We start from the raw sequence: 13,569 nt of genomic DNA on the forward strand, positions 1-13,569 counted from the left end.
AGACAGCTGACACCAGATTCCTGTAATATGTCAAGGAATCTGATGTCACTGTGTTATAAACAGCCATATATAGACAGCTGACACCAGATTCCTGTAATATGTCAAGGAATCTGATGTCACTGTGTTACAGACAGCAAAACATAGACAGCTGACACCAGATTCCGGTAATATGTCAAGGAATCTGATGTCACTGTGTTATAGACCGCAATATATAGACAGCTGACCCCAGATTCCTGTAATATGTCCAGGAATCGGATGTGACTATGTTATAAACAGCAATATATAGACAACTGACACCAGATTCCTGTTATATGTCAAGGTATCTGGTGTCACTGTGTTATAAACAGCAATATATAGACAGCTGACACCAGATTCCTGTAATAGGTCAAGGAATCTGATGTCACTGTGTTATAGACCGCAATATATAGACAGCTGACACCAGATTCCTGTAATATGTCCAGGAATCTGATGTGACTATGTTATAAACAGCAATATATAGACAGCTGACACCAGATTCCTGTAATATGTCCAGGTATCTGATGTCACTGTGTTATAAACAGCAATATATAGACAGCTGACACCAGATTCCTGTAATAGGTCAAGGAATCTGATGTCACTGTGTTATAAACAGCCATATATAGACAGCTGACACCAGATTCCTGTAATATGTCAAGGAATCTGATGTCACTGTGTTATAAACAGCCATATATAGACAGCTGACACCAGATTCCTGTAATATGTCCAGGTATCTGATGTCACTGTGTTATAAACAGCAATATATAGACAGCTGACACCAGATTCCTGTAATACGTCAAGGAATCTGATGTCACTGTGTTACAGACAGCAATACATAGACAGCTGACACCAGATTCCTGTAATATGTCCAGGTATCTGATGTCACTGTGTTATAGACCGCAATATATAGACAGCTGACACCAGATTCCTGTAATATGTCAAGGAATCTGATGTGACTATGTTATAAACAGCAATATATAGACAACTGACACCAGATTCCTGTAATATGTCAAGGAATCTGATGTCACTGTGTTATAAACAGCCATATATAGACAGCTGACACCAGATTCCTGTAATATGTCAAGGAATCTGATGTCACTGTGTTACAGACAGCAAAACATAGACAGCTGACACCAGATTCCGGTAATATGTCAAGGAATCTGATGTCACTGTGTTATAGACCGCAATATATAGACAGCTGACCCCAGATTCCTGTAATATGTCCAGGAATCGGATGTGACTATGTTATAAACAGCAATATATAGACAACTGACACCAGATTCCTGTTATATGTCAAGGTATCTGGTGTCACTGTGTTATAAACAGCAATATATAGACAGCTGACACCAGATTCCTGTAATAGGTCAAGGAATCTGATGTCACTGTGTTATAGACCGCAATATATAGACAGCTGACACCAGATTCCTGTAATATGTCCAGGAATCTGATGTGACTATGTTATAAACAGCAATATATAGACAGCTGACACCAGATTCCTGTAATATGTCCAGGTATCTGATGTCACTGTGTTATAAACAGCAATATATAGACAGCTGACACCAGATTCCTGTAATAGGTCAAGGAATCTGATGTCACTGTGTTATAAACAGCCATATATAGACAGCTGACACCAGATTCCTGTAATATGTCAAGGAATCTGATGTCACTGTGTTACAGACAGCCATATAAAGACAGCTGACACCAGATTCCTGTAATATGTCAAGGAATCTGATGTCACTGTGTTATAAACAGCCATATATAGACAGCTGACACCAGATTCCTGTAATATGTCAAGGAATCTGATGTCACTGTGTTACAGACAGCAATACATAGACAGCTGACACCAGATTCCTGTAATATGTCAAGGAATCTGATGTCACTGTGTTACAGACAGCAATACATAGACAGCTGACACCAGATTCCTGTAATATGTCAAGGAATCTGATGTCACTGTGTTATAAACAGCTATATATAGACAGCTGACACCAGATTCCTGTAATATGTCAAGGAATCTGATGTCACTGTGTTACAGAGAGCCATATAAAGACAGCTGACACCAGATTTCTGTAATATGTCAAGGAATCTGATGTCACTGTGTTACAGACAGCAATACATAGACAGCTGATACCAGATTCCTGTAATAGGTCAAGGAATCTGATGTCACTGTGTTATAAACAGCCATATATAGACAGCTGACACCAGATTCCTGTAATATGTCAAGAATCTGATGTCACTGTGTTATAGAAAGCAATACATAGACAGCTGACACCAGATTCCTGTAATATGTCAAGGAATCTGATGTCACTGTGTTATAGACCGCAATATATAGACAGCTGACACCAGATTCCTGTAATATGTCCAGGAATCTGATGTGACTATGTTATAAACAGCAATATATAGACAGCTGACACCAGATTCCTGTAATATGTCCAGGTATCTGATGTCACTGTGTTATAAACAGCAATATATAGACAGCTGACACCAGATTCCTGTAATAGGTCAAGGAATCTGATGTCACTGTGTTATAAACAGCCATATATAGACAGCTGACACCAGATTCCTGTAATATGTCAAGGAATCTGATGTCACTGTTTTATAAACAGCTATATATAGACAGCTGACACCAGATTCCTGTTATATGTCAAGGAATCTGATGTCACTGTGTTACAGACAGCAATACATAGACAACTGACACCAGATTTCTGTAATATGTCAAGGAATCTGATGTCACTGTGTTATAAACAGTAATATACAGACAACTGACACCAGATTCCTGTAATATGTCAAGGAATCTGATGTCACTATGTTATAAACAGCAATATATAGACAGCTGACACCAGATTCCTGTAATATTTCAAGGAATCTGATATCACTATGTTATAAACAGCAGTATATAGACAGCTGACACCAGATTCCTGTAATATGTCCAGGTATCTGATGTCACTGTGTTATAGATCGCAATATATAGACAGCTGACACCAGATTCCTGTAATATGTCAAGGAATCTGATGTCACTGTGTTACAGACAGCAATTCATAGACAACTGACACCAGATTTCTGTAATATGTCAAGGAATCTGATGTCACTGTGTTATAAACAGTAATATACAGACAACTGACACCAGATTCCTGTAATATGTCAAGGAATCTGATATCACTATGTTATAAACAGCAATATATAGACAGCTGACACCAGATTCCTGTAATATGTCAAGGAATCTGATATCACTATGTTATAAACAGCAGTATATAGACAGCTGACACCAGATTCCTGTAATATGTCCAGGTATCTGATGTCACTGTGTTATAGACCGCAATATATAGACAGCTGACACCAGATTCCTGTAATATGTCAAGGAATCTGATATCACTATGTTATAAACAGCAATATATAGACAACTGACACCAGATTCCTGTTATATGTCAAGGAATCTGGTGTCACTGTGTTATAAACAGCAATATATAGACAGCTGACACCAGATTCCTGTAATATGTCAAGGAATCTGATGTCACTATGTTATAAACAGCAATATATAGACAGCTGACACCAGATTCATGTAATATTTAAAAGAATCTGATGTCACTTTGTTGTAAACAGCCATATATAGACAGCTGACACCAGATCCCTGTAATATGTCAAGAAATCTGATGTCACTGTGTTATAGACAGCCATACTTATATAACAGACACCATATTCCTAGTATATGTCACAGAATCTATTATCAATATTTTTGTATATATAGAATCCTGGTGAGGGAAGAACAAAAAATTTGTGAAAGCAAATTCACAGATCTATCATTGTTGGGTTGATTTTTAGACGAGTTGTATATATATATATGTACATTATGCAACACTGTGATGGAAGTTTGAGTATTCACGAATATGTTTGACTCTGTGACATGCTTAGGGTGCTTGTCCAATTTTCAGGTAGGAATTAAATCAATTGATAGTGTTATTGCCGCCTGGTATTAGTTTTATATTTATTGCTTTATCGAAGCACAGGTATTTGATTTTCTGGTTTTAATACTGTTTTCCTTGAAATCTGACATTTAATTAGCTGTACTGTCACATGATATCTGACAAATATAAAAAAAAACCATTTAATTTACTTACCTGGTAATATATCTCACTACAAGTTTGGCCTCACAACCAACCTTTTTGGTTGTTTGTATCAGGAATCTTTTTTTTTTGATGTACTGGTGATCATTTTCTTCATTCTAAAACACACAAAGTCTTTTAAGCAACAGAATAACTTATTAAAGAACCTGTAAAAGAAATGAACAGTGAAGAAAATGTTCTAATAATATGTTTATCAAGAAACCACTTCAAAAGATCACATAACCTAGCAATCAGTTTATGAAAGGCAAAATCATGTTCTTTTCTTTTTTAAATTAATCATCTATTTTCTTTCTTTTTTTTGCATGAATGTGTCCATTTTAAATCTTAGATAATTAACCATAAACAATATTTCAAAATTTTATAGATTGCCTGTTTATTTAAACTTGAGTAAACACATAAATACAAGAATTCAGACATTTCTTTTTTAATAATAAGAATTTGTAAATAGCAAAAACTTATTGATATGATAAATAACTGATTTTTATCATACAGTAATAGTTGATGTGATAATGGAATGAAAAGCAACAATAAATACGCACAGAAACATAGACAGCAAAAATATTGAAAAAAGTGTCCTCCCCTCCACTCTACTAATCAATCAATTATTTTTTTTAATGCTGTAGTATTATATTGATTAAGATAGCCATTTGATATTTAAATAAATATACAATATTAGTACATTGAAAGAAAAATATAAACTTTTTTGTATGAGGCTGAGAAACTGGGGAAGAGCAACATTCTGAAAAGCCCTTCAACATTTTTGCGCTGAATACAAATAAGTTTATACTTTTATGACATTGACCTAATATTGTTTTTATACTGCAACTGAACTAATAAATACACTGATAGCTTTTTAAATTGTAACACAAATGTCCAACTTATTTCCATCCCTGATTGGATGCCTGATTGTTGAGAAAGTGTTCCACATGAAATTGACATTATACAAAATAAAGCTATGTTACTATATTTAGGAAATAAACTGAATTACTTGCAATATAATTCAGTTTATTGTTTTCTTTTCATACCATATAAACTAGAGGCTTCAAGCTCAGCCTGTTTTGCTCACCTTATGTTTTTGTTTACAATTGATACATGAAAAAATGCAACCAGAAGATCCAAGGACACAGTTATCCTCCTTTGGTGTCCTTAGTGTTACAGTGTATTACTTGCAATATTTTTTTGATACACTTTCCCAATTAATTTCTAAATATTTAGTAGAAGCTTCTATAATTTTGATATTATTTGTCCCACTTGTAGTAAACTACACTTTAAAAATCTTTTTGAGAAAGAGTACGTGTGATTTTTTTAATTTTAATTTATTTTCTTAAAGAAATGCACTACAAAATAACTGTGTTCTCGAGACAGGATGGTTATACTTTATCTTTAGTTTCAGAGATATGAGCCACACAATGCATTTTACCCCTATGTTTTATCTTCATCCATGTCAGCCATGGTTGTTGGCAGATGGGGTCATTAGACACATTTTTTAAACTAAACAGCATAATGATGATTCTGGCCAAGTTTGGTTAAATTTGTACAAGTGGTTTCAGGGTAGAAGATATTTGTTAAAGTTAAAAATGATGTACAACAACGACGATAACTGACAGCGATGTCGGAAACCAAGTGATGAGAAAATCTCACCTGGCATTAAAGGCCAAGTGAGCATAAACTATACCATGTTTTCATTGCTACTTTTCCTTCTTGGCTTTCCATACTGGCAGGTATACATAATAGTTCTGTTTACAGAGAAGGGTGTACTGCCTTGATTTATTTGGACATCTCCATATTTCCATAGAATCCTTCTCTCTGTTTTGTTTTTTTTCTTTGAGTCATCTGACCTAGTATACAATGATAAAATGCACATATTGAATGTAGAAATCCTTTCAATATAAAAGTAAGGAGGTAATAATATGAAATGAAAACTGCTGTTGAAACTTTAGCTTATATGAACTAAAGCATGTATGGTATTGAAAGGTTATATGCATTCATAAATAAGACTTTTTCTGTTTTAGACAATCAGTTGAAATATTGATCAGTGTCAGAGTCTACAGAATATAAAGAATCTTAATTATTGGTCAAAAGAAATTGCAAAGATTTAGTATAATCCTTCGCTGAAATTTGGCTTTCTTTTACTATTTCTTACCTTTTGAACATTTAACTCAAAGCTTTTGTAAATGCCTTAAATGGTTAAATTTGCTGAATGTTTGTTTTTTCATTCAATATAATCTAGGGTATAAGGTGAGAGTTGAAATCTGACAGGATCCTCTAGCCTACATGTATGTTAGTTATTAGCTTTTTTTTCAAATTTTGGTTCATTTGTAGTTTTGGTGTTTAATGTGGGATCCAGTCTGCTGAACTTAGCTAGTATACATGATTGTTTTGGTAGAGGAATTTGTTGCTGCATTGATTAGGACCATTGTTGTCCTTGAACTGTTTCGTACTCTTTAATCCGTTTGCAATAATTCTTTTTGACATATTCCGGGTTTAATTTTTTTCTCTATATTAATATACTTTATTTCATTCAATATTACCATGTCACAAAGGTACTTAGAGATGCTCTTCTATGAGCCTCTAGTACTGTCTGGAGGTCTTCCTCACTCTCAACCCATCCTTTCATCCAAGTCTTCTGGTCATCTACCTCAGGATCTTGGAGGCATCTTGGAACCCAGGCTGTATTGTCATCCATTATACCTAATCAATAAGAGCCAACATAGTAACGTATATAAGAGTTGTACATTTATCTTAAAATCTTAAATATTGTTGTACTAGCACATGATTTTTAAAGGCACAGCTTGCTATAGTTAGGTAGTCAGTATAAAAGTTGGGAAAAGAATAGTTAGCTAACAATTTATATCAAAAACCAAGAATCTTCAATTTGCTTACTTAAGCTTGTTTCAATTTTAAAAAGAGGCCTGCCAGATAATAAATCCATTTTTTCCACCAAATTTTTTTTTACAAGCCAATTTTACAAATGCGTCATTTAGGAATAGACTGTATCATACATGTGTATGTAAATTTCCATTGTAATTCTACCACAAAATAAGTTTCACAAAATTTATGATTTATAAGATTTACGATTTTTAATAAGAAGAAACTTAAAATTTGACAAAGATGTAATAAGCACACCTACATATTGTGCACCCCAAACATGCAAAATCTCATTAGCAAATCCTACCTGTATAGTTGAGCCATAATAAAAAAAGGCAATACCAAATGTAAAATTGTTTTGAGCTATGAAGTCCTTAGCATATATATAATTGAGAGAACCAATGATATAGCCTTCCCCAATCAAAATACAAAATTATACTTTTTTTAATATACTATATAAACCAAATAAAAGACCCTCGTATGTTGATCAATATAAATCCAAATCTGATAGATCAACATTATGTAAATTAAGGTTTAGTGCTCATACTTTATCTATTGAAAGCGGGCGATATCTAAAAATACCAAAGCAGAGTAGAGTATATGTCTTTCCTGCAACAGTGGAGACATTGGAGATGAACTACACTTCCTTTTAAAATGTTCATTCTATAACTAACAACGTGAGAGATAATAAATTAACCTCATTAAAAAAAAAGTCTATTGAACAACATATTACCTTCTTTATCATATAACTTGTTAAAATGAATGCTAGTTGGTGACAAACTCATTATTAAAAGGTACTTGATTTCTGTAATGATTTATATGCTTCTCTTTTATATAATTTTCCCATAATTATCCACTGTCACTTCTTCGTTGTATATATGTTATTGTAGTGGTATCCAGTCGTTCCGTCCCCAAACCCATTCAGCCTCAGGTAAATTCGGCCCCAAGTCAATCCACCCCCAAGTCAATCCGGCCCACGTCGACCCGGCTCAAGTCGATCCGGCCCAATAATAATTTATAAGGAATAAACTATAAAGACTTTTAATTAGTATAAATCGAATTTGTAAAAAGTATCAATAATGGATGACAACAGGTAAGTTTGAATATATTTGGAGTACCAGAAAGATGAAATATTTTAAGTCGATACGAAAATGGTTGTGATTGTATTTTTTTTTCAGGTAACATCAGAGGCTTCTATAACACTTGTCTAAGAACTTCACACAAAAAAAAATTTGTATGTATCAGCTTGGGGATCGGCTTGTACCGTTGTGTATGTAACTATTTGTTATTACACAGGATGAAAGACTTGTTAAATTAAGATCACATCAATTGAAAGAAATTGATAATTTAAAACTGCTGATTAATGTTGATGTCTGTTGATTGTCCTAAATTTTGTTATATTTTTTTTTAATATAATTATACCCAATAATCTAAAAAACTTGTAGTGAAACATTTTTTTTTAACATACACCTTTTACATTATAATAAATTCATTAACTTTACGAGTTACAATTAATATCTTTATTTTTATTCCTTATAAATATATTTTTTATTGGGCCTGACGTTGGGCCATATCGATGTGGGGACTGATCGACTTGAAAGCATTGTAGTTTGTCTTTAATTTGTTGTCATAACCATTTATTGTCAATGCCTAAGTCATTGTAAACTTGTACTAAAAAAGTTATCTTATCTTATCTTATAATGATTTTCAAAAATATACTTTCTTTTACATTCTTCACTCAAGTTTTTCAATTACACATGACTAAACACTCTGCCCTTTTCATATGATAATAATTTTCCCGTTTTAGTGTAAACTAGTACGGTACAGTAGTCTCAGATGATCATGATAGATCTAAATTTAATTTGTAAAGGTTTGTTTTTTCTGTTATGAATATCAAAAGTAAGGTGTATTATTATCATCTTTTTTGTGTAGGTTTGGGGTAAGTGTTAATTACCTGTATTAGCTTGTATCTATGATATAAATATGTCTCTGTCTCCTAATTTTGACATGCTGTCTGAACTTCGTCTGTCTATTAACAATTATATACCTCCTTATTGAAGAGTTTAGTAAATATCGCCCGTTTTTGTCAGTTACATTCTTTTCGGTAATCTACTGAATTTTATCTCTGACGTATGACATGAGATCCCAAGTATCTAACGGAGGCCGAACGTAACTTCCGGCCACGTTAAGCACTTCCTGTCGGCGACCAGAATTTCATTTGCTGGAAGATTCAAAGGTTTGTTAAACACCTACTATTAACAAGTATCAAATAATATATCTTTACGTTGAATTTGTAATTTAGAACTTCCACGTATACTGGACACAAAAGTGAAGGAACATTTTGATCACATTCTCAATATGTTTTCTTTCCAACATTTGTTATCTGTTTAGTGGAAGTTGTCACAATGCTCACATTAATCTGTACCGATACAGGCTCCAAATGTCCTCCTTTATACGCCATAACTATGGTGGTGCTCCTATTTAAAGGAGGCTCATACGGAGACAAGAAGACAAGTTATCTTGATAGGATTCAAAAACTTCAGCTTTATTGGTTTATGTTGATATCCATTAATTGCTGATTAATTCTAACATAAACCTACAATTACAGTTTTGAATTTGGTACAATATCCTGCTTATAATTTGTTCGTTATGTCCTTTCAATCAGAAACACTAATAGTATTATAGTCCAACATAATAAATTTACCAGTGAAAGGGGAAGAATTCTGTGTACATTATTTTTTAATAGTCAAATACTTATAATTTAAAATCTGTTAAAAAAAGAAACTAAAATACTGAAACGTTTCCGATGTTGGTCCTGTTGTTAGGGATTTTAAAAATTGTGACATCATTTTTAATGAAAACAAAGAAACGCTATCCTGATGATGTTACGTTTTTTCGTATCTAAGACAAAGAATGATCAAAAACAACAATTTTACAGAACAAGTCTCATGACATACAAGACCAGAAGAAAGAAAGAGATGTCTGTGCAAATGGGAAAAAATAAGTCTGAAAAATAAAAAGTTAATGATTTTGAGTTCATTACTTAGCTGACATGGAAGAATGAAAACCTTTGATTAATTTTTCTTTTTAATTGATTTTTCTACCGTCATCAGGCCCTCAATACTTAGTTTAGTTCTTGTTTTAGTAGTTAAAGCTGGGAGCAGGTATCAGTTGTGTTATTGACTATTTATCAATAGATTTTCCTTTACATTGAATTGATCCCATGCTAGAAGCCAGAGAAAACTTACACATGTGATCGCTAGGAAGTCATATTTAATAATAAATGAGAGGCGTAGATATCATACAAGGAACAATGAGGAAAGAACCTATCAATAATCATACATGTACAAATGATGTACATGACACATTGAGTAAGGTCTACTAAGGGAGGTAATACAAGTCAATACATGTAACAATAAATCAATAAAATAATCTGTTGCATGTATTGAATTAATGATATTTATTTCAATTGACAATAGGCTGTTCGCCAATTCCCGTAATTGACCCTGTTATAAGAGACCTTTATTTTTTTGGTCTCCCTTTATGAGGGACATTAATTTTTATTTACAATGGAGAGCTCACAGTAAGAGCAAATTTACCTGTGCGTAATGTGAGTAATCTGTAAGGTTTTTAAATCTTTTAATTACATTAATTTGTTGTTTAGCTAAATACTTTTGACATCAGCAATTATTTTTCATGAAAATTTAGTTTAACCGCCGATACATCCCTTCCAATTCATCATGCTTTGCATTGGCAAAAGCCAATTTTGTCTGGTATGGAACCAGTCTACGATTGACAAAGGGAAGTCATGGAAGTAGTTTGTTTAAAAAGTGTGTAATAATAGAATCAAATTGGTAATTGGCAAATGGACTATTATGCTGCTACAATTAAAAAGTTGAAATTTTGTTATGGGGCAGAAGAAAAACCATGCAGGACATCCAGTTGCATTTATATTAAATATAAATGTTTTGCACTCTTAGTCTTACACATTGTAAAACTAATAGATTGTGTCAATGTACTCATGAGTCATGTTAAATGCATATTAATCACTTTATCACTGTTTATATTGTATTTACACAATTTTATATTTGAAAAAACTTATTATAAGATACAAACATATCAGGATGACGGTAAGAACAAGTTATTGTGTTTGTTTTGCATGAACAGTTTGTTACTTTTCAATATCAAATAGAAACAATATCTTATCAGAAAGTTAAAGTTTTGAAGAAGTGTAAAATGTATGACAATGTAAAGTTTTACAAATGAGGATAGTACAAGGCATCTGTTCATGCAAAATTATACCTTACACACAAGGTGATTCATTAAGCACTCCTTGCTAGATTTTTTTTATTAGAGAAAAAGGGGGGGAAGGGGTAATGTACTTGTAAATTAGATGATTCATAATTATTTTTTGTCCTGATTTTTTAATGATCTACCTTTACAATGACTTCAGCTCATTAAAACAGAAGTGTTGCTCAAAATCATATTTCACCAAATACTGACTAAGTCACTATCATATCATGAATTATATATATACAAGATATATACATGAGAAAGTCACAAGAATGATAATTGAATCACCATGTGTGTCAACAGGTACTTTAATGGTTGTAGGAAATTAGATTTTTCAGTTAAACATAAACATATAATAATACATGTATATATTGGCCTAGAGTACCAGGTAAATTATGCCTCTTTAAGTTATTGTGCAATGTATTTTTTTTTTAACTTTCCCATATATCATGTATATTGCTATTGATTACTTTATTGTACAAGTAGTTATGGACATATTTTAAAGCCAGTTATATTTTGTAAAAGTACACAAGCGTTCAGTCATTATCTTCCCTAAAATAGTATTTCTAGATCATTGGTTGCAGTACTTGTTTAGTATTTTTTGTTGAACCTTCAAGCTTTGTGATGTGGTGACTGCTTACAAGCAACTAATTGCACTTTTTTTTTTTACCATTCCAAAATGGCAACAACAACAAAAAAACAGATTTAAAACATAGGATTTTGTTAATCTATAGAAATATTGTTCAATTATTATATAAAAGATTTGGTCTTCTGTCTTCATCTTTACTGGTTCCAAATTAACTTCCAATACCATAAAAAAAATCCTGAGATACTTGTTAAAACACTGATCATATAATACACACATGTAAATGGGGAAAAAATCTCTTGTATGAACTTATTCTAGAGCTGTTATCTAAAGATTTTAAATTTTATAGATACATGTACACCTACAAATGTAAAATGCCCATTTGACTTTATTTTCAGAATAAAAAGATGTCTACCTTGGCTGAGCAGCCATGTTATACTCTGATAAATATACCATCAGATGCAGAGCCTCCAACAGAGATGGGACTCAAATCAGATCTAGGTATGGCAATATATATATTGATATAAAACACCAGTGAAATGCAATGTGGATGTTTTACCTGTTCTCAATCTAGAAAGTCAATTTTTTTTATGTAATGTTTTTTGCAACCAAATATACAAGCATGGAACTTTTTTTCTGAATCTACACAATTGTTAATTCTACATACATGTACATGCTTCATATGTACATGTATACAAACAATATAAACAACAAGAAATGGTTTGCCAGCATTGTTCATTAAGGCTGAATACATGTACATGTATCTTGCAGTCTATCTTAAATGACACACAACAAACTACATGAGGACGTAAAAACTTTTAAACAAAAGATGTACATGTATTGGAGTGATTCACATTCAGCAAACTTTTGATATCATGGTTTAATTAATTTTTGATGGCTACATGTAGCTTATCATTTGCTGGTTATTATATGCTCTCCAAATCATTCATGTTTCATGTTTTAGTTTTAATTTATTGATCACAGTATATACAGTTGTATTTAAAGGCATGAAAAGAAACTGATTGAAATTAAATTGTAAAATTTCACTTTTCAAAAGTTGTAGTACATTGTACAATATATATTGAATGATATTTTTTTTTTTATTAGAAAAGGGAGATACAAAAACAAAGATTGAAGCTCTGAAGAAGACGATACAGATGATACTGAATGGAGAGAAGATGCCATCATTATTGATGACTATTATTAGATTTGTCATGCCTGTGAGAGACCATACCATCAAGAAAATGCTGTTAATTTTCTGGGAAATTGTTCCAAAATATAACCCTGATGGCAAAATGTTACACGAGTTTATTCTTGTTTGTGATGCATACAGAAAGGTATGTTTTTTTCTAGGGCTTTAACTTAAAGTGTTCTTCCTAATATAGTGTCATGGTACCAAGGAGCAATAAAGCCTTGGAGAGATCATTTGCATCTGCATTGATGGGAAATGTTAAATTGAAAATAAATTAGATATTTAGCAACAACACTATTTCTTTCTACAAAGATGCAAGTAAGATCTACATGTAAATTATAAATCACTGTACATATATTATTGTTTGTATCTTATTGAGAATTTCACTGAATAATGTATCTATTTTTTTGAGTAAGGATGGTACAATTAAACACGCATGTTTTTGGAATTATTCATTCTTCAAAATGAAACTAAAAGTATAGGTTTATACCTATGTA

The 13,569-nt window shown here is 32.4% G+C and overlaps 2 protein-coding genes across 6 annotated transcripts in view; one reads left to right on the plus strand and one right to left on the minus strand.

Moving 5' to 3' along the window:
* LOC139490903 (coatomer subunit beta-like) overlaps positions 1-13,569 on the plus strand; it is an 82,985-nt gene that overhangs the window by 47,861 nt on the left and 21,555 nt on the right. Inside the window, exons 1-3 of one of the 5 annotated variants that reach the window (XM_071278036.1) lie at positions 9,160-9,237; positions 12,279-12,381; positions 12,988-13,217. In XM_071278036.1, the coding sequence (XP_071134137.1) occupies positions 12,288-12,381; positions 12,988-13,217 (324 nt within the window). In that variant the 5' untranslated portion in view covers positions 9,160-9,237; positions 12,279-12,287. Of the gene's footprint in view, positions 1-9,159; positions 9,286-11,031; positions 11,132-12,229; positions 12,382-12,987; positions 13,218-13,569 lie in introns of those variants that run through there. The other 4 variants (XM_071278039.1, XM_071278037.1, XM_071278035.1 and 1 more) reach the window with 4 other exon arrangements.
* On the minus strand, positions 5,438-6,821 carry LOC139490905 (uncharacterized). Its single transcript, XM_071278042.1, has 2 exons — positions 6,665-6,821; positions 5,438-5,971 (listed from the first exon to the last, which is right to left on the minus strand). Exons 1-2 carry the CDS (start codon positions 6,817-6,819, stop codon positions 5,803-5,805), a joined length of 324 nt encoding a protein of 107 aa, XP_071134143.1. The 5' UTR covers positions 6,820-6,821; the 3' UTR covers positions 5,438-5,802.

Source organism: Mytilus edulis, chromosome 10 (genome assembly GCF_963676685.1).
Source record: "Mytilus edulis chromosome 10, xbMytEdul2.2, whole genome shotgun sequence".
Lineage (NCBI taxonomy): Eukaryota > Metazoa > Mollusca > Bivalvia > Mytilida > Mytilidae > Mytilus > Mytilus edulis.

Excerpts from the sequence above, each read along its gene's own strand:
- LOC139490905 (XM_071278042.1), bottom strand. The coding sequence starts at position 6,819 with ATGGATGACAATACAGCCTGGGTTCCAAGATGCCTCCAAGATCCTGAG. Across the intron at positions 5,972-6,664 it reads CTAAGTACCTTTGTGACATG|GTCAGATGACTCAAAGAAAA; the intron begins GTAATATTGAAT and ends ATTGTATACTAG.